Here is a 21,957-nt window from a genome sequence, read left to right on the forward strand (position 1 = left end):
AGTCACCCTTTTCTGTCCAGAAATGGGGGAAACACGTGATTCCCTGTGTTTTGTAATAGCTGTTGGGAAACAGGGCTCCTCGTCGTTAAAACATCGTAGGGTATCTAAAGACAGAGATGGATTCCATCTGTCGATGGACCAGGATCTTGTGCCTTTTTGGAAAAATGGGTGAACTTTTGGGTACATAGTAGCTATTCTGGGGAGCCTTTAAGTAAGTCCCCATAAAGATCATTCTTTTTTTTTTTAAACGTTTATGCATTTTAGAGACAGAGTGTGAGCGGGGGAGGGGCAGAGAGAGAGGGAGACCCAGAATCCGAAGCAGGCTCCAGGCTCTGAGCAGTCAGCACAGAGCCCAACGCAGGGCTCAAACTCACAAGTTGTGAAATCATGACCTGAGCTGAAGTCCGACGCTTAACTGACTAAGCCACCCAGGCGCCCCTAAAGGTCATCCTTAAAAGATAGAATTCCAAACCTCTCAGAGACAATGAAATGCAGTCTTTGATTGGTATGGAGGTTTCTAAAAGACAAAATGACTCTAAAAACAGCTCTAAAACCTTACAGTGTGAAAATAAAATAAAGCCAAATAAAACCTTACAGCATGCAAATAAAAGTAGTAAAAAAAAAAATTTTTTTTTTTTGACCATCTGAGCAGGTAACCATAACTTAGTCTACCTGCTGGAACACAATTTAAATACAACTATTCTTTGGAGTTTTATACCTGGGACATGGCTAAAACTTTTTAAACAAAAGCTATAAGATCTCTGTTTGCATTTGTCTGTATGTTTAGGTATGTCTATATATGTGTGTTATAGATATGATATTTTTTTTACCTCTAGATGACATTGCCAAAATTTATTTGTAAAGAGCTCTACCTAATTGGCTTAAAGAAAATTAAGTGTTTATATAAATCTAGTATATTCTCAGAAATACAGAAACTAGCCCAAATGTTTTTCAAGTTCATATGATCTGGAATAATCTTTGGTAAATAAAAGGCAGTTTAACTTTATTGGTTTCATAAAGCAGGCATGTCTTCAAAATTTGTCAGTAAGAAAAATATCTTAAGATAATGGTTAGCTGTTTAATGTCTAATGCAAACATAATTATTAAAAGCAAGTAATTTTAAAAATGCAAGAAGAAAAACTAAGTTGAACTAAATAACATATATCTATTGAATATCTAAGTCATTTAAAAATAAGATGAACAATGGGGAGGCTGGGTGGCTCAGTCGGTTGAGCAACTGACTCTTGATTTCAGCTCAGGTCATGATCCCAGTGTCGTGGGATTGAGCCCCACGTTGGGCTCTGTGCTGAGTATGGAGCCTGCTTAAGATTCTTTCTCTCTCTCTGCCTCTTTCCCCCACTCCCATGCTCACTCTCTCTCTCAAATATAAATAAATAAATAAATAAATAAATAAATAAATAAATAAATAAATATAAGATTAACAGTAAATGATAAACATTAGTATATTTAATTTTGGTTTAATTTTTTTTTTTACAGAGAGACAAAAGACATTTGAGTTTATTAATAAACATGTTTTATGCCACACTGAAAATGTTATTATGAGAAAGAACACACTTTTAGAAATTATGAAATGTATTTATAAATTGCTAATCTACCACAGGATGCTAATATATGATAGTGCACAGTTGCTTGCTTCCAAGGTTTCTCTGGAAAGTGAACATTACTAAGAGTTAAAATTTATAATCAATATGTAAAAATAAGATCACTAGAAACAATAAAAATGAAAGAAAACAATTATGTATGAAAAGCAGGTGAGGAAAGCAGACTTTTTTTTATATATATAAGGATAGGTCTGAAGGGCGTGAGGTTTGTTTTTTGTTCTTGCTTTTTTTTTTGGCAAAGGAAAAAAGAAAGCAATTTTGTCCTAAAGTGAAATGCTTGTTCTACAATAAGAAAAGAAAAAGAGGACAAGAGCTGAATGGATAGAAAGTTGTAGAAAGTTTGTGGAAATGGAATCTTGAGAAAGGAATTTTATGTGCTGTCAAGTCTAAGATTTGAATGGCTTTATTTAAGTTTAAAAAAAAAAAAAGGAGAGTTTTAGTGTTGAAGGTACCCTGCTGTAAAATTAGAATTTGGCTTTCTCTCTGTTAAAAGGACAAAATTTTCTTAGATTATTGGTCTTCTCTTAATAAGAAATTATAAACAAAGTTTTTTCTTTTTTTTTAAATTTTTTTTTTTCAACGTTTATTTATTTTTGGGACAGAGAGAGACAGAGCATGAATGGGGGAGGGGCAGAGAGAGAGGGAGATACAGAATCGGAAACAGGCTCCAGGCTCTGAGCCATCAGCCCAGAGCCCGACGCGGGGCTCGAACTCACGGACCGCGAGATCGTGACCTGGCTGAAGTCGGACGCTTAACCGACTGCGCCACCCAGGCGCCCCTCTTTTTTTTAATAAAAAAATTTTTTAACATTTATTTATTATTGAGAGACAGAGAGAGACAGAGCATGAGCAGGGGAGGATCAGAGAGAGAGGCACACACAAAATCTGAAGCAGGATCCAGGCTCTGAGCTGTCAGCACAGAGCCTGGTGCAAGGCTCGAACCCATGAACAGTGAGATCATGACCTGAGCCAAATCGGATGCTTAACCTTAGACTGAGCCCCCCAGACGCCTCACAAAGTTTTTCTTTACCTTCAATGTCATCTGCTAGAAAGCCAAGATTCTGTGTTCTGTCTTTGTCAGGTCTTTGATTACTTAGGAAAACGGAGTCTTCTCTATTAAAAGAGCTAAAAAAATTTTATTGCAGCTATGTAATTTTTTGTACATGTTAAATTTGATAGGAAATAAATAAGAAGTGATGCTAAACTTTCTGTAGGGGGTGTTTGTATGAAATTCCTAAAAATCTGATATGTCCTGGTATAATGTTATCAGTCATAATGTTAAGATGTATGTCACAGAAACAACCAAATAACTGCATTATACTGAACTCTCATCAGATCTTTAACCATGGTCATTTTTAAGTCCTTCTGTCATTTACTTATAGTTATTGTTTTACTCTTGATTCTTCTCTGAGAGCATATACAATGAGCTGAAAACAAAAGTATGAGTCTTCAAAGAGATTCATGGGAAAGACCCTGAAAAGTACTCTAAAGGGCAGGATTTTGATAACTTGAAGATCAGAATACCAAACTGGGTAAGAATTTCTAAAACTCTGATGGAAAACCGATTCATAAAGCTGCTAACCCAAAATGAAGCAACACAAGAATGATTACAGGAGACAGAATAAACTGAAGATGGTTATAACTTTTTTAGGATTTTACTTAAAACATTGCCAGTTCTTTAATGGCTTGTTTTCCAGATTTATTTTACTTTCTTATTTTATTTTTTTTAAACGTTTATTTATTTTTGAGACAGAGAGAGACAGAGCATGAATGGGGGAGGGTCAGAGAGAGAGGGAGACACAGAATCTGAAACAGGCTCCAGGCTCTGAGCGGTCAGCACAGAGCCCAACACGGGGCTTGAACTCACAGACCTCGAGATCATGACCTGAGCCAAAGTCGGCCGCTTAACCGACTGAGCCACCCAGGCGCCCCTTTACTTTCTTATTTTAGAGAGTGAGAATTCGTGAGTGTGCACATCAGCGGGGGAAGGGCCGAAAGAGAGAGAGAGGGAGAGAGAGAATCTTAAGCAGACTACGTGCTCAGCACAGTGCCTGTTACAGGACTCAATCCCACAACCCTGGGATCAAAACCTGAGCAGAAATCAGAGTCAGACACTCAACTGTCTGAGCCACCCAGGTGCCCCTGTTTTACAGATTTAAAGGACCCGTTTTTCTCCTCTCTTTTAAGCTCTCTAGAACTTAACAGCAATTTGGTAAAGCGTATCTTTGCAACAAAGGTTGAAATGTTTATCTCTTTCTCCCTATTTGATCCATGAAGAATTCAGAAACTCTTATTAGATATTCTTATTTTCATGACACAATTTATTATGTAAATAAAAATAAAAACAATAGGCACCTGGGTGGCTCAGTCAGTTGGGCATCCGACTTCAGCTCAGGTCATGATCTCACGATTCGTGGGTTCAAGCCCCACATCGGGCTCTGTGCAGACAGCTCAGAGCCTGGAACCTGCTTTGGATTCTGTGTCTCCCTCTCTCTCTGCCTCTCCCCATCTCATGCTTTGTCTCTGTCTCTGAAAAATGAAGAAACCTTTAAAAATATTTTAAAAAATAATAACCAGGACAAGTTTACTGAAACTAGACTTAATTTGCAGACAAGGAAGACTTACTGTGGTTATCTTTGATGAAAACAAGGATGAGTACAAAGAGAAAAATTATGTTTCAGTAATACACCTTTATGGATATCAGATTCGAAGTTGCTCATTGTCTTTAAGGTTTTCTTACCTATAAACAGGGCTGAATTCTGAATTTCCCCACTCTCCCTCAACATTTAGCTAGAACTTTCCAAAAGTTAAATATCCAATTTTCTCCCACTCTTTTGACTTGGAAATACTATGGAATTAAAATTGCCCTTTCCCTGAAACCAGAGAAGCTAAAGCTGGAGTATTTGAAAGAAACTTCAGAGAAAATCACCACAACAGCTTATGGGCAGACTTCATGCCTGTTGCAATGTGGCCACTCAGAAAAATGATCAGAAACATTCACATTGCAAACCTGAAAATCTGACAGATCACCACTGCCCACTCTCACTCCATCTGAAGATACTTAGAATCCAATATCCAGAAATCTTCTCAATGGGTTGCTCTCCAAACTCAGAAATCAATTTTATAATTTGCTTTAACTATTAACCTTTGCTTACCTTTGATTCCCATAGAAATGTCTCTCCTTAAATTACCTGATTGCCCACATCTAGGAGCCTGGGGGGAGGGGGGCTACCAACAATACCACCTCCTGAAATAAAACATCCTCATGTTTATCCTGTCCTAAGTAATCATGAGGATATTTGATTGCTAATACATCATGTTGTGCCTATGTAAGTAAGTTGAAAAATTATAAACCATTTGAGTTATTTAATTGGCTAGATCTTGGCTCCTGGGAATCTCTGCTCTGGAGAATTTTTCAATCCTTGACTATTATTCTTTTTGTAGACATCATATCAACCTTTCCAGTGTGGTATGTATTCTCTAGAGCTTTAAATTTTTTTAAATTAATGTTTTTTATTTATTTTTGAGAGAGAGAGACAGACAGAGGGTGAGCAGGGGAAGGGCAGAGAGAGAGGGAGACACAGAATCCAAAGCAGGCTCCAGGCTCCTAGCCGACAGCACAGAGCCCGACGCGGGGCTTGAACTCACGAACCGTGAGATCATGACCTGAGCCGAAGTCGATGCTTTACCAACTGAGCTACCTAGGTGCCCCTCTAGAGCTTTAAACATCCGTCAACAGCCACTCACGTGCCAACTGGATCTGTCCGGATCAGACAACTGGATGAAATCAACAATAAGGACAAAAATGATGATGTTGACTATGTGGTCCCTTGGCCTGACAACTCAACTGGATGAAAACATCGAATGTGTGATTCTTCAGCCTGACCACATCAACAGTGCTAACAGAGACTAACACCGTGCTGAGAGAATGACCAACAGGGGGACCTGTTAAAATAAAAAAAGAGAGACCAGTCTTGAAAGTTCCCTGAATTGCAGTTTAAAACCAGTTTAGTCATTCAGACAAAGCTTAATTTAGCTTATTTTGCAAGACTAACTTGACCTGAGTCATTTCTTGCCTATACCTCTGAAAATTACATGCAAACTTGAACTACCTCCCGAGGTTGGTATGAGGCAAACACTGACCAATTCATTTTCATTTAAAGAAATTCTAAGATGAGAACCACCATCTCTGTGAAGATTCGTAACTGCTCTCTCACCCAAAAGCTGCTTTACAACAGTATAACCTCATTCCGTGCTTTGGTTTCAGTGAGTGCCCCGGTTCACAAACTTTTTGGTGTGCACTCAATAAACTTTTAGTAGTTACTATTTTGGTGACTCATTGGTTTTCTTCTGCTATTTCTGAACTTCTGACCACTCAACATGGCTTGAAGGTACACAGGACCATGAGGAAGACATGAGAAAGAACTGAGTTCTGCCAACCATCAGTGAGCTTGGAAAAGAACTCCGGGCCCCAAATGACGACATACATGGCCAATACCTTGATCTTTAGTCCAGCCAGTTGCTGAGCAGAGAGCCCAGCCACATCATGACAAACTTCCGGTGTACAGATGCTGAGGTTAATTATTGTGTTCTTTCAAGACGCTTAAAAAAAATTAAAATAAGGCTAAGAGGTTCTGGGCTGGCTCATGAAAGATGTTTCTAACTTTGCCACCAACCCATTGTACGTATGACCTTGTGCTATATCATCTAGCCTCTGAATCTCACCCCCAATCTGTCACCTGGGGGAGGGCCAAAGTAATATGTACTTGCCAGAGTAGTATAAAGAGCAGAAGAAAATGTGTTTGAAAGTACTTTGCAGGGGCACCTGGGGGTCAGTCGGTTAAGTGTCTGACTCTTGGTTTCAGCTCAGGTCATGATCTCCCGACTTGTGAGTTCGAGCCCCGCATCAGGCTCTGTGCTGACAGTGCAGAGCCTGCTTGGGATTCTCTCTCTTCATCTCTCTCTGCCCCTCCTCTGCCCACTCTGTCTCAAAAATAAACAAACTTAAAAAAATAAATAAATAAAGTACTTTACATACCATATGGCATTGTGTAAATGTGAGTTTTTACAGTAACCCCCCCCCCCGGCCAAAAATTATTGTGTTGATATGAATTCTGCCTCTCTTCACATAGCCTCCATTTTAATTGAGCATACAAATAAATGTTTGTGAAATATTTGTGAAAAAGCAACATAAAGGAATTTTTTTAACATTTTTTATTTATTTTGAGAGAGTGCGGGGGAGGGGCAGAGAGAGAGGAGAGAGAAAATCCCAAGCAGGCTCTGTGCTGTCAGCACAGAGCCCAATGTGGGGCTCGATCTCATGAACCATGAGATCATGACCTGAGCCGAAGAGTTGGACACTCAACTGACTGAGCCACCCAGGCGCCCCAACATAAAGGAATTTTTTTAATCTAGAAAGACCATCTTTTTTCTGAGGAGGCCATTCCTCCCTCAACACGTACTCACAAGCTTGAAATGAATTAGCCCCCATCTTCTCCTTTGGGAACAGTGTCTGGTTGCAAACTCGTCACCCACACTCACAGCCATAACACACACAGTGCAATGGCTCCCCTCCACTCACCTCCTAAAAAACAATGTCCCTCTGACATTCATGATCTCATCCGACCCTCTATGCCTGAGCCATGACATGACATGACGTTGTAGATAAATGGTTGGCCCCGGACCACACCACCGATCCAGAGCAAAGGGACGCCTAGAACTGCAGTCATCTTCTTGCAAGCTGGATATCTGTCCCCTAAGCCCACACCGTCTAGACCGGTAGAGGGCAGGGAGAAGAGAGAACACCACCTGCTTGTTCTGTGCCCAGGGTGACATCAGATTTGCCAACCCTCTCCTAACTCTCCATTCACGTGCCCTTGTGGTACCAAAGTCCCAGGGCCAGGCTGGAATTCGGGACACACAACATGCAGGTCAGTGTGTGGATTTCTGGACTTGTTTGCTTTTAGTTAAACAAACGGGCTGGCCTCAAAAAAATAAGTCCAGACTGATCAATAATCAGTAGTCTCCAAAAAGAAAATCTGCCCCTCCAATCACACCAGATCATTAGGGAACTGCAAATGGCGAACGTTAGACTTAATTCCTTTCTTACCTAAAGCCTGAATTCTACTTCCAAAAAAAAAAAAAAAAAAAAAAAAGAAAAGAAAAAAAAAAAGGAAAGCTGATAAAATTGTACTGATAAAATTCAAAAACATACAGAAAATGGAATTCAAAGCACAACTTTAGACACATCAGAAATTCAGTCAATAAGTTCATCATTTAGAGCCCCATTTCTCATTTTTAAAACTGCCAATTGATTGATTTAATAAGTCACAAATACACATTATAGCACAAGCTGTCAATGTTAAAGTTTATTTGTTTATTTTGAAAAAGAGAGAGCGAGCAGCGGAGGGGCAGAGAGAGAGAGGGAGAGAGAGAATCCCAAGGAGGCTCCATGCTGCCTGCAAGAGCCAGATGCAGGGCTTGATCTCAAGAACCATGAGATCATAACCTGAGTTGAAATCAAGAGTCAGATGCTTAACCAATTGAGCCACCCAGATGCCCCTAAGCTGGTAATGTTAAAAGGGAAAAATTTGGATTTGAAATAACAACCATGTTGGGTGTTGATTGTAAATATTAAAGGAAACTGTGAGACCATACTTTCTATTGTGGAGAAGAGCCAAACATTTTGGCATCTGAGGTAAGCACACAGACCCACCTGTGATTCTAGTTCCAACGTTAGCAAGATACACAAACCCCAGGGAGTGACTGGGGTTGGTCTCAGGGGTGGCCACCTGCCCCAGGCAGGCTGTCAGACACACCAAAACACAAGCTCTAAGTGATTACTTGAACTAATAAATAATTCTCTTACATATACCTCCAGAGGCAGGTAATTGAGGGTGCAGTTCATTCTCTTGGTACTCACAGATCCGGGAGTGAAGGCAAGCTCAGAATTACCAACTAATGAAAGTACAAAAGTATCTCAAGTGAGTCTTACGTTCATTTTCTGGTTGCTGCTCATCAGTAGTGTGGCCCTTGACCAGACATGAACATAAAACCACTGCTTCCTTGATGAAATGGATCCAATATCTACTCCACTTATCTCATAGGATTGTTTTCAAAAGTCCTTTAAGGAACATGTAAAAAATGTATCTATCTATCTATATCGTATTATAATTGCTATTGAATTATTTGAAGAAATTCATTTCTTGCTCATAATGTAGAGTTGGATACCATCTTTGGGGTCTAAAAAAATATATTTATTATCTTACAAATGAAAATAATTGAATTACAGAAAAACCTAATTGTAATTCTCCTTCAGATTCACTAGGCTTATAATTTACATGGCAATGAGTTTGCTGGTTGGGCACTGATTAAAATCACCGCTGTATAAAGTGGTTCATTCAATAATTCTTTGGGGATACAAATTCAACTTTAGCAAACAATGACACTTTAAAAATGAAGTAATGTCGACATTTTAGGAAATGATTAAGGAAACGAAGAAACCATAACCCGAAAATCTTTTAATATGATCTTACCGATTTCCTCAAAAGTGAATGATTACAAAGTGAAATTTGAATTGTAAGTCAGTCCTAAGTCTTTATACTCAGGTATCCAATCACAACCACTGAACCAATGTTCAATAGAAAGGCATCAACCCCAGGAGACAGGAATGTGAGCTTTCGGTTTTGCATAAACACAAGTTCTAGTTGTTAACCAACTTTCAGCACTCAACCTTTGGTGAGTCCTGCCTTGAATACTAATCAAATGGAAATGACCTTAAGTTAAGGCTAATGTAAATCCTTTAAAATTCATAACGAAGAAATACATTCCTCCAACAGACTTGTGAAAGGTGAGAGCGGACCACAGAGAGCAGGCAGTCCAACCCTCATTTTATAGAACTTTGATCCCTGGCAGCATTCATTAGAATGATCAAAGCCCTAAATTATTGGTTGTTTCTCTGGATAATTACCAATACCCATGCAGTGACGGTGTGGGATATCGCACATACAACAAAAATGTCTGCAACGAGTGAAGGCATTATACTTCTCATTTCTTTTAAGAAACAAAGTAGCAAGAATTATTTCCATGAATGGTATAACAGATTTGGGTGCTTTTTGTAAATTCAGAACCTAGGATTTAATAGTGCTTGGTGGTTCCTGGAGGATAAAATCAAACGTGTCTAGAAATGTGCGGTACAACAAAGGTTAACCACTTGCTTTCTTGCTCCACGTTTATTGGGGCAACAGAGACTGAAACAGCTATTTTCCTCTCAAATAATCGGAAAAATATAATACAACAGGAATTTCTTAAATACATAACAAAACTTTCTGGATCGTGAATCAACATGAGATGTAATAGTCTATAGGTATCAACTTGACAGCTTTATAAAATGTCATTCATCTAAGGCATTATGAAATTATCTTCAGAGCTGCACATATATACATGGGTCTATATACATAAAGGCATCCATTCATGAACACAAAAGTCAAGCACTGTGTAGAGAAGGGTAAAATAAGACGCATTTAGATTTTGAATAAGTTTTAAGAGACAATTTGGGGTTTCAAGAAACAGTGATTTACATTCAAATAAACATGTACATTTTGCAAATCTGGATAGGTAAAATTTTCGTGATGCAGGCTACAAGAAAATTCACACTGTGAATTATTTGTTTTTCAAAGGCCTCTTTATCTATATAGAGATTTCAAGTCCAGAGCTAACACCCATTGTGTGAACAAACAGAATGCCTATGATTCTAAAATTTGCTTCCCTGTGGCTTTCCCCCTCACCTCCCTACCGGATAAGAAAAAACTTCCCAGGAGGGGCAACAGCTAGTTGTCGTCCCCTTACACCTGCTAGCGTTTCCGGATGGGGAGTTATTACATCCAGATTACAACTGGGTGAAGGAGTTTTGATCCTATTTCAAAAAAACTACACTACTCCAAACACAAGAATTTTTGCCACAACATCCAAACATTGTCACGTAGACCCATATCTCTTCCTAGTCTGGAAAGAGAATCCCTGGAAGACAGAGCTGATGGACAGAGGAAGGAGACAGGTTAAACTGTCTCACTGGCCAGTTATGCCAAACAAAAACATCAGTCTCTTTATCTAAGTTGTCAGTTCCCTCCTTTGTAAACAAAGTTTCTAGACTGGCTTGCTACTCACCCTTTGAGGCACCGGCGATGTATCTGGGTTTAACCTACCAACCTATTCCTGTTGATTCTGACAGTCTTACACAGGCCTATTCATGTAGCTATTTAAGGAAGAAGTCACTACTTTCCAGGCACTTTTCAACATTTAAAAACTTAAATCCAGTTGTTTGAAATCTGTTTCAAAAAAGCAACCCCCCACACCCTATCTTGTATTTAAAAAAAAAAAAAAAAAAGGAGCTGCTTCTGTTACAGTATCTCTGTGAGAAAACAAGTTCCTTCAATTTTGCCAAGGAAACAGTATGGATGTTCTCTCCTACCTTTAACTCCAAATTCAGGAGTTCCGCCTCTGATAACACAGGATTTTAGGTTCCTTGAAATCAGCCCCTGTTTTAGAGATTCTTTGCGGAATAGAAGCTTCGAGAGTTCGCTCATGCCAGGGTAAACTGCCATTCCTGACACTCTTGATACAAAAATTCATTTTCAGCTGAGTTCCCGTGATCCCCTGAGCAGTTATAAATGCCCTGTGCTACAATGAGGCAGTGTTAAGACAAAGCAAATCACTCAAATATATGTACACTTCTAGTTATACTAATAGGGAATACATTGATCGAAGAGAGTATTCTTGTTCTGCCATGTTCAGAGTTTCAAAGGAAAAGAAAGACACTTAACATTGAGAAGTTTCCAAATAAAAATGATTAAAAATGCTTTGGGCTGGTTGCCATTTGAAAGTTTTCCGAGAGTCCACATCTATGTTCTGTACAAATGGTAAATAAAAGTGTACACGACGTAGGGATGGACTGTACATATATCAGCTATCAACATGTATGTGGGAACCAAAGTTCCTTAAATGTACACATCCCCACTTAGGACACATTCCATTACACAGGCAAAGGATCGTTCCTTAATAATAGGTCCAGGATAGCAGCAATTTAACAACCTAGTTACCCAGTTACCTCGGGAAAACATCATAGGTCCAGACAGTCCCAACGCACTGTCCCTCGTTCCAAGGACAGCTCTCTAGGAGCACTTTACATGTTCCCACAAAGCACCAGACTACGTTGCTAATGGCAATTATGACATCCTGTCATTGGAGAAAAAGTTATTGTCTTTTCAAAACCCGTGTATTCAGAAATCTCACTAACGGATGACGGGAAAACTAAGTCGCAACGGGGCTATACCAACCTAAACTATTTATGATACGTAAAGCAGTTACAGTTTCTTTATTACATTTTTTGTTGTTTGATCAGTGCCTTGTACACACAGGAAGTATCTGGCTCGCCCTAACAGAGGCTTCCAAGAGCAATATTAAACTTTGTTGAGAGCTGCTTGCACTGCGTTTGAAAATAGGTAACTAGCTTGATTATCGGTGTTTTTACACACTGACATGACAGGACACCGTGCTAGGGTTGTTTTAAAAGAGTTGGGTTTATGAGTCTATACCTTTTGTTAAGTTAGGAACTTGCAACCAAAATTTACATATGTAATATGCAAAAAAAAAAAAAAAACATTAGGTTGATTTCTAGTAAAGTGTATTAGTCCCAGAAGGAAAGACAAAATGGCTTTGAGGAAACATTTGTTTTGTGTGTACCACGGGAAATACTCGCACGTGCCCAGTGGACGGAGGGTCTAGGTAGGTGGCAAATTATATGGATTTCTAGATGTACACATGGGACTTTGATAGTCACTCTTGCTATGGACTTTCAGGTCCAGTCCTAAATGTGCTGGGCGCCAAGAACACAGGGATCAGGAAAGGTCTCTGTTATCTACGGTGAAGGATTTGAACCTCTGCCCCTTGACCCGTATTTCACATCAGACAATCCTGCAGACCACAGCTACTGGCTGGAGGAGAGTCTATCACCTTCGCCAAGCTGCACTTGCCCAGGGAGAGCCGCTCCATCAGACCACATTGTTTTACAGGCTGTAGCCCTCGCACTGGGAAAAGACACCTCCCTCTGCACAGCAGTTTTGTGCTGGAAGCTGAGATCACACAAGGAGAAACCCATTGTGTTTCTGCCAAGTCACCGTGGGAATGCCGGCAACAGCACACCCGGTGGCTGGCCGAGGCCAAAGCCAAGTACCCACTCCTGAGCTAAGTAGCCTGCTTTGCAGCTCTTACAACAATCTCCTCTTAACCGGTGTTATTCTTTCCCTCCCCCAAGGGGGTCTCTCCCGTGTATCTCTTGGTGGTCAAATCGACACAGAACGGACGCTGGTGCTCAGTTGTGATGTGTGTGGCCAACCGCAACAACACATTTATTACACTACAGGTTCACTCGGGCTCCTTGAATCTGGTCAGCAGTTGAACAGTCCGGTGGGATCCTCCGGGGGCGTAAAATGATGATGGGTTAGCAACCCATTCCTTCTCAGCAACCCCAAAGCTTCCCGACGCGCTCCACAGACACAGCCTAGACCGCACAGCCCGGTTCTCTTCACACGGGAACACGTGCACCAGGGCTGGGCCTTGGTGCCAAAGGCAAGTTCAAAGTCTGGACACAGGCACTTTCAAAGGTTGGCAAGGAGGAGGCAGGTGCGCTAAGTGGGGCTTTCTCACTGTGCTTCTCGTTAGAACCCCAGACATCTGTGGCACGTGGACGTGAGCAGAGACCTCTAAGTTGTGGATGGGCTGTGCTTTTTCTTCTTGCCCCGACAGGACTTGCAAACACAACAGATGATGCAGGGGGAGGCCAGGAGCAGCAGGGGTGAAGTCACCAAGGCGATGATGCCCAATCCCACCAGAATCCCCACCACCTGGAAATGTGGAAGAAAAGGCTACTTCAGCAGTTAAATCTTCCTATATGTCTACTGTGCCATCTGCTAAAGACCGAATGTGTGTTTCCCCCTCAGCCCCAGAATTCATATGTTGAAACCCTAATCTCCAATACAATGGAATCCGGAAAGGAGGGTGGTTGGGAGGTAATTAGGACACGAGGGTGGAGCCCTCACGGTGAGATTAGTGCCCTAAAAAAAAGATATTAGAGAGCTTGCTTCCATTCTCGCCACTCTCTGCCATGTGAGGACACAGTGAGAGGAAGGCCATCTATAGACCAGGAAGAGAGAGGGTCCTCACCAGAACCCAACCATAAAGGCACCTCGAGTCTCCAGAACAGGGAGAAATACATTTCTATTTTTTTTTCAGCCACCCAGTTTATGATAATTTATTCTAGAGCCTGAACTAAGACACCACCTCAGGCACGCAAAACAGTTACCAATCATAGGACCTTGTAGCCCAGTGCCTGCATGATCTGAACTGGATACTAACCAGGGAGACGGCAAGAACTAGATCGGAGGGGAGGGAACAAAACAGACATTAACTCGAGCAAAAGCTCTGTGTGACCCCAAACTGTTGCTCTTGGCGCTCTGGCTCTCTCCCTGAGTTTCCTAATAGTCTCATAGGGATATTAACAATGATTGCTAGGCTATTAACACTGGCACCCTTAAAAGGAACACAGCCTTTAATGAATATGAAACGCTATTAAAAATAAACCAGGACTTCCTTTGAACCTGCCACGGAAACACAATGGCAGGTACAGAGGGATTTAAGCCCCAGCAGCGGCTCATGGGATTTTAGAGCACTGCCTTTTATAGAAAGTAGGACTTAGAGGGTTTTAGGAAAGTCGTTCTACCATTTTTTTCGGGAGGAAAGAAGACCTGCCTTCGTTCTGCAGGTGGCTGTTAATTACCCAGCTGCTCCGGGCCCTGCCCCTCCACTTATCCGCAAGGGGGCCATGCTCATGAACTTCAGGCACTTGCTGCATTCCCTTTCCCTGGCCCTGCTCATGGGCTCCCCAGAACCTCCAGGGATGGATGCGTAAGCAGACAACAGGGTGGGGAGGAAGAACAGGTGGGCTTTCTAAGTCCTCCCAAGTCCAGTGTATCTCGTGCTTCCTTAAGGGTCAAGGTACCTGTGTTCGGTTCCACATCACTGAGGCTCTCGAGTGGCCAAGTTTATTCCTACATGGCCCTTTGTCATAATGCCTGAGGAAAATGTCATTCTGAAAAACAAGGAGAGAGGTCTCAACAAACACGCTGTTTTGAATTGAGAGACAAATACTAACCACACTGGATCTAACAAACGCAAACCATATTTTGCTTGGTGGAAGCAAACGCTCTTTCGGGCGATACTGATGAACAGCCTCCCCGAATCCCGAGGCCGCGATCTTTACGATGTATCTCGGTACTTTTACAAAGCACTGAGTGAAAAGAGATTGTAATCAACGAGACTCTTGACTGAGTCTTGAAAGGCTCCGTGTCCTGACCGATCCTCTTTGAAAGGCGGCTCTAGAGCAGGTGCGATGTGGAACGAAGGACAGTCTTCCTCGGCTGGAAGGCGGCCACAGTAGAGCAGGGGAGGAAAAATGCCAGCAGCGGAGGTGGGAAATGCAGGCATGAGATACTGAGAAGGTAACTAACCAGGCGGGGGAAGAAGGAGAAGAAATCACAGGTGAGGGGAAAGGCACTGGGGAGAAGCAGGAGCCTGGCCAAGAGAAATGACAACGGAGAGATGAACTTTGTTGGGACAATGACGGCTACGGTTTGGACAGGCTGAACTTGAGAGACACTTGAGCCATCCAAGTGGTACTGTCCAAAAGGCAGCTGATTCCACAGATCTGAACTTTGCGGGAGGGCCTTGGGTACTGGCAGATGTTGGGGGGAGGGGCAGGAAACAACACAGAAGTAGATGAGATCACCCGGGAGAGAGTGTAGACTGGAGAGCAAAGAGGATGTTGGTCACAAACATTTGGGTCACAAAGAATGGGTCAAGGGGAGCCTGGGAAGGAAACGGAGAAGTGGCCAGAAATGCAGAAGGGAAGCCAGAAGAGGTGTCATCACTGAAACAGTTTAGGGAGGATGAGGACTGAAATATTCCTTGCATTTCACTCAAGGCCTTAGAAAAATACAGCTGGGGAGTGACAATGCGGCAAGCTGAGTGTACTTCAATGCCCGGAGTTAAGTCAGCGTCAACGACAAGAGGTGACTATGTTGTTTTGAGGCCTGGCTCAAAGAGGAGGCTGGGGGAGAATGGGAGTATGGGAGACACATAGGTTTGAGAAAAGTGTGATTCGTTTTCAAATGGGACACAGCTGCATATGTGATGTTAGTGGAAGTTGAAGTCACAAGAGAGAGAAGAGGTAACAGAAGGGGACAGGTCTCTGAGGTACCCACAGCACAACATGAAGAACACCTCGTCCTCTGAAGACAGCAGGGATGGGGACAAAGGCAGGAGCAAACTCAACACCCCAGTAAAGCTCAAAACCACGCTGGGTGGCTGTCTGTCTCACGCTTGGCTCTCGGACAACCATCCTGCTCCCAGACCCGCTGCTCTGAAACTTTCCCACAAACAAAGATCAACACCACCATCTGACACAGAACACTTGTCGAGGGGAAAACGTCATTACCAACAGGCCAATGCCCCTGGCTAAACCCGAGAAAATGGGATCTCAAGAAACAATGACCAGAAAAAGATGCTTCAGTATTTGAAGCCTGTGTATCCAGCCTTTTAACATCTGTACCATTTCATCTCGAGCGTCAGAACAGTCCAAGTAACAGAACAGTGTGTCCTTTGCAACGCCATACCCCAGACATATTCCAGCCAAAGGATGGACAGATCTGGCACACATATTTATTCCCTTACATTCTTGCCGCTTAAAAAGAACCTCATGGGCTCAGCCTCCTTGTGGCTATGAACCCAATTAATATTCTGGTTAAACCTGAAGGAAAACAGAGAAGATTTCTTCCCTTTGTAAAACATGAGGGCTGCGCAGTCAGTGAGAACCTCACTCAGAACATCTCACATTTGGAATCATGACAGCTCTCAAATATCACCCTTAATTGTAATTCGGGGGGTTATGATAGAATTTTTTTTAAGTGGAAACATTTCTTTCAACCTGAGCTACTGAGCTTCTGAAGTCTAAAATGTCAACTTCTTTTCCCCAATTTATACCTCTGCTTGAAACACTGAGATCGGGCTGATTAAAATTCTTACTCACAGATGTCGTCTGAAACAACCTATCTAGTTTTCAGTTAAAACCCAGGCATGTGGGGGTGGAACGCATCCTGTATTCACTGCACACGGACTCGCTGGGTGTGTGTGACACTAAAGCCCCACACTAACTGCTGATCGAATTGAAGCAAACTAAGCCAACGAAATGAGAAGTTGAGAAAAGAAGGTCCCTGCCCGCCACCAACATGACGGAGGCTCACACGGATATGGATGCATCTTCTTCGTCTGGATTGCCAAAATAGTGAATATCTCTTCCTATCTGGGGTAGCTCACATGTGCTAGAGTAAATGCTAGAACTGAAGCAAGATCTGCTCATCCAGCCTTCACATCACCTTCTACCTCTGGGGTTACCATTAGCCTTGGCCCGGGACGGAATGAGCTGTACTCGAATTGGGCAAGACGTGCTTCACGAATGGTAAGGGAACAGAGTGAGGGGGGCAGACCCCTGTGTCTGGGAAGGCAACCCTAACAAAACAATAGCAAAACTGCTGTCATGGCAGTGAATGAAGTGGTTATTGAAGACATCTCATGGATTTGAGTGGCTTTTTTCTTTAAATTCAGAAAGACAACCAAAGTACAGTAGGCAGAATGGCGGCTCCTCTACAGACGCCCGTGGCCTAATCCGCAGAATTTGAGAATATGTTGCCCTTACATGGCAAAAGGGACTGTACGAATGTGATTACATTAAGACCTTCGTCAGGGAGTGTAGTCTGCATCACCCAGATGTGGCCAACCTAATCACAGGGCCTGGAAGGGCAGAGAAGCTTCCCCAGCTGTGGTCAGAGGGAGCCGTAAATTGGAAGAAGGGTCGGACAGATGGGATGTGGCTGGCTTTGAAGACGGGGAAAGGGGCCACAGGCCAACGAATGCAGGCAGGCTCTAGACACTGGAAAAAGCAAAAAAATAGATTCTTCCCTAGAATCCAGAAAGGAATGCAGCCCTAAAGACCCTGTGATTTTAATCCAGTGAGACCCATGTCAGATTTCTAGAAGTAAAGATAATAAATCTGTATTGGTTAAGCCACTGTGTTCGTGGTGATTTGTTACAACAGCAATGTAAAATGAACACACGGATGATTCTTTATGGAACAAGAGGAGACAGTGCTCCCAAAACAGGAAATGTCCCTAAAACAACAACAAAAAAAAAGCTTGCTTGCCTTTAAGGTTGAGGTGACACAGTGAAGGTAATCAGAGGTTTTATAGACATCTAAAGTGGAGAGTATCACTAAGAACAGGAAATGTCTTTTACAGGACAAACAGGCTCATTGTTTCGAAAGGAAAGGCCGTAGGATCCCGGTGGTCACACCAATACAGAAAGACCACGTGAGAAGACTTCTGAGTGGAACTTACATCCAGGTTCTGGAGACAGTACCAGCAAAATGTGTGCTTGCAATTCTTGCACATCATCTGAGCACAGCCTTCGTTGCGTTCGATATAAACCCGACAAACAGGGCATTGCTTAATGGGGGCTTCTGTGTCTGTCCCAAAGAGGGCCCTAGAAACAAAATGGATGAGAAATTATAGGGTGTGGATCAAGAATGCTGCCTGAGTTTCTTAAAAGCTAGAACCACAAGGGGGTAGACTACCAGAGCCGGGGAAGAGTGAGCTGAGTATAAAGAACTAAATAGTTAACTAACACCTTTCTAGATTCCACTTTATGGTCACCAACTGAATTCCTGGGGCTCCTGATGGGTAGTAGGTAGGGAACCCTTCCTTATCCGTGCTGAATTCACTTCCATGGAAGAGGGTGGGGGTAAAAATTGGAGAGACACAGATTATTAGTCATTCAGATAACTCCAAACAGAAGAGAACCTTTATTTATCTTTGGCTTGAAGTGGATTATATAATTGTATTTTCCACACCTGGCTTAACTCGTTATTTGGAGTATTTCATTCCCCGAGCACACACTGTCTAAATAAGAAATGCAAGCAGTCCACTATACAAGAGAAACACACAAGCTCAGGATCTGAGACGGCACAGATAAACCTCTTATCTAGTGATCTGTTCAGACAAACAAATGGCAGAGGTTGAGGGAGTCAGTGACCAATACTTTAAAGAAACACCTGGGGTGCCTGGCTGGCTTAGTCGGTACAACATGCAACTCTTAACCTTGGGGTTGTAAATTCGAGCCCCACACCGGGTGAAGAGATTATTTTTAAAAAATAAAATCTTTAAAAAATAATAAAATAAAATAAATGCCCAATATCATTCAAGAGACCTGCTCCAGATGGATGAATAGGTCAACACAGGCTCACAGCCTTAAGGGGCACAGGAAATAAGTGGAGCTAATTGAGGTGGGAGGGTTAGGGAAGCCAGAGCCCGGCGCTGTACTTCAGCCACTGTTCATTAAAACCAGCACCCAGCACATGGAGACATCAAGTTCACAAAGTGTTGTCAGATCCAGGATCGGAGCTGGTGCTCACCATAACCTTATAGAGCACTGGGACAGTTACTAATTCCTACCCTCCCCCTTTTTTTGCAAATAGAGAAACAGACTCATAGAGGCTGAGTGACTGACATGAGGTCACACAGGCACGAAGTGACAACGTCAGATCTCAACCCCTCTCTCCTCTGGGATCTTTGCACTGTCCTGTGACACCCACAGACCTTACTGTCATGGCAGTGAAAATGCAGAAGGTACTGGCTAGGAAGGTCCACGCCTGCCAAGTGCATGAAGATCTATTTTTCCTCTTGATTTGTTTGGTCTAAGATTCCAGCCCAGCATCATAGCCAGGTAGTGTTGCTATTCCTGAAGAATGGTTCTACACACTCGGAGGGTGCGGGGCGAGTAAGCCAACTGGACTCTTAACACTGGTACGTCTGTTCTCACCGATGCAGAACAGCCATAGCCTTGAGCAGAGCAAGGGATCAAGCACAAAGGTCTCTCACTCTGGGCCCTTCTGCTGCCGTAAAAAATACTGAAAGGTACAGATTTAATTGCTGCTGGTTGTAACAAAATCTGAACCTTGGTGCCATCTTTTCAGAGCATAAAGTATCGAGAGATGAGTTCTCTTCCTCTTGGACCTAGGAATTGAGTACTGCACTGCCCTGCAGGGCTGCTGTTTCTACTGCTGTGCTCTCTTTGACGTGACTGGCACACCTCACAAGCTGGCAGCACCATCAGGTAAGAAAATAATCCCAGCACCACTTTGCAAGCAAGAAGAATGAGGTCTGTCCCTAGCAGGTGGCTAGCACTCCTTGGCAAATGGCTGTGGACTAGCCGTGACTTCCTACTGAAAACCAGTGGTCCCTGTGCCTCCCTGCCTAAAGAGAAATCAAAATTTATGCAAGCTCTAATTTCAGCAGTGGCTGGAAGATCCTCCAGGGGTAAATACCTAAATTCCCTTTAGAAATTCTTCTTTCGTTATTGTTTGTTAACAACTTACCAATTCTGAGACGCTTCTCAGGGAAGCTCCACGGGGAAGTGACTGATCTCTACATTCCATCACCAGATAACTCCTTTGCCAAGAGACATATTTGGGGTTTCTGAGAAAACCAGTGAATAATCCCCAAGGCCATTTCCCTTCTTACCCGTGCTCTGTCGGCAGGACAACAGGCTGACTATCTCTACAGGAGACTTCTGCATGCCAAGCATCCTTGCAACATGAGCAGAATTTCAGGTGACAAGAAGGACACTCCACCAGTACGGGCTGTCCCGGGTCACTTGATGCAACAGGGCACACTGTCTGACAGTCTGCGACAGGACACCATGTTCGATGGGGGTCCAGGTGAACTTCTAGAGTGTAAAAAAAGAAAATGTGATGGTCTACCTGTCTTGCACGCAGGCTTGCGGTTTTCCTCCCCTTCACGTTTCTCTGTTATAGGCTAACATCTATGGAAGCTTGGTAAAATCAAGGGCAGTGATTTCTACCACTGGTCTTCAGAATGGATCCAAACGTACAAGGTCACTCAGCCCTGCCGCATTTCTCAAAGTAGGTACTAATGGAATGCCCTTCTGAATAGATAAGGAGTGTGCTCACCAACCAAAATCTGCAATTGTTTTTGGAATACTTCTCACCGTTCGTTCAGTACTCAAAGTAAGCAAACATCTCAAGTCCCTGCTATCATTATTTTGGGTATCATCTTAGAGGAAAATTGGACCTGAAGGGCCTACCAAGGCAAAAGAAAAAAAAAAATACACAAAGGATTTTGTCCTTTCAGGCACTGAGAAATAAGTAGTTAAGTTTCTTCTGCTTCTTAGAGGGAAATGAAAGCACAAGGAAGAAATCGAATAGTTTAGGGACCAAACAGCATCTGTCTGGTGTGGCTTAGCAAAAAAGTCAGATTACCTGTCAGTTTGTATATTCCGTTGCCCTGCCATATGCTAGAGACATTTGTAAAAGACTCACATGCTCCAAAAACAAAAGGTATGCACTTTCACAGACCATAAAATGATAGTCGGTTATATACTACACATGAGCTAGATCCACGTGGCATGTAGGAAAGCATATGGAGTTGGGGGTAAGGCCACTGTCGTTCTATTCAAATGTTTACAAATTTTGTTCAGTCTTCTATTTTTTATTCCCTAACAGACCCCATGTTCTTGTCACATAATGTGACCTTTAAGGGAACATATCATGCAAAAAATGATGTTATTTGAGTAGTTGAGTGGCCCGTTTTTTTTTTCTCTGAACCAATGTATTTTACAAATTTTAAACCAATGAGATTCCAGTTTTAAATCTCCCAAGGCTTGTGATTCTTTGTAATTTCCACACTGGAGGCAAACAGACCCAGAGAGTGGTGCAAAAAGGAAATGAAGGCATTAAGTCTGAGCTTAGTTTTAAAGGTGATAATTTTACAAATTCAGTATCAGGGGAAATAAGTCCAAAATGTTCAAGTAAACACCGTCTGCATTAATCTCTCATCTAGAAAATGCAACAATCAGATCTATGCTCATTATTCAAAAAGAGCATCCTTACACATAGTGTCTTATCTAAAATTTGGGGGGAGCTGGGGTTGGAGAATTATAGGCCAAATATAATCAGAAAAGAGAAGCCTATTATGATTCACAGGTCCTCAAACCCCAAGAGAGATGGATCCTTGAGAAGTCCCTAAAACTTTGGGACAGCCTGGTGAGAAAGTCAAGGGGACAGTGACACACACATGCTCCAAGGTCTTGACCTTTTACTTCCACACCATTTATATTTTCTTTCAAACTCTTATAACTGCTTCACAAACACTAA

General features: G+C 42.4%; 1 protein-coding gene across 2 annotated transcripts in view; it reads right to left on the minus strand.

Annotated features, from left to right (window-relative positions):
- Positions 1-9,834: 9,834 nt before the first annotated feature.
- Positions 9,835-21,957, minus strand: part of RNF144B (ring finger protein 144B) — an 81,399-nt gene continuing 69,276 nt past the window's right edge. For both annotated transcript variants that reach the window (XM_030314761.1, XM_030314762.1), the window contains exons 5-8: positions 20,306-20,510; positions 18,125-18,269; positions 14,677-14,766; positions 9,835-13,522 (exon numbers count right to left, since the gene is read on the minus strand). In XM_030314761.1, the coding sequence (XP_030170621.1) occupies positions 13,382-13,522; positions 14,677-14,766; positions 18,125-18,269; positions 20,306-20,510 (581 nt within the window). In that variant the 3' untranslated portion in view covers positions 9,835-13,381. The remainder of the gene's footprint in view (positions 13,523-14,676; positions 14,767-18,124; positions 18,270-20,305; positions 20,511-21,957) is intronic.

Source organism: Lynx canadensis, chromosome B2 (assembly GCF_007474595.2).
Source record: "Lynx canadensis isolate LIC74 chromosome B2, mLynCan4.pri.v2, whole genome shotgun sequence".
NCBI classification, from domain to species: domain Eukaryota; kingdom Metazoa; phylum Chordata; class Mammalia; order Carnivora; family Felidae; genus Lynx; species Lynx canadensis.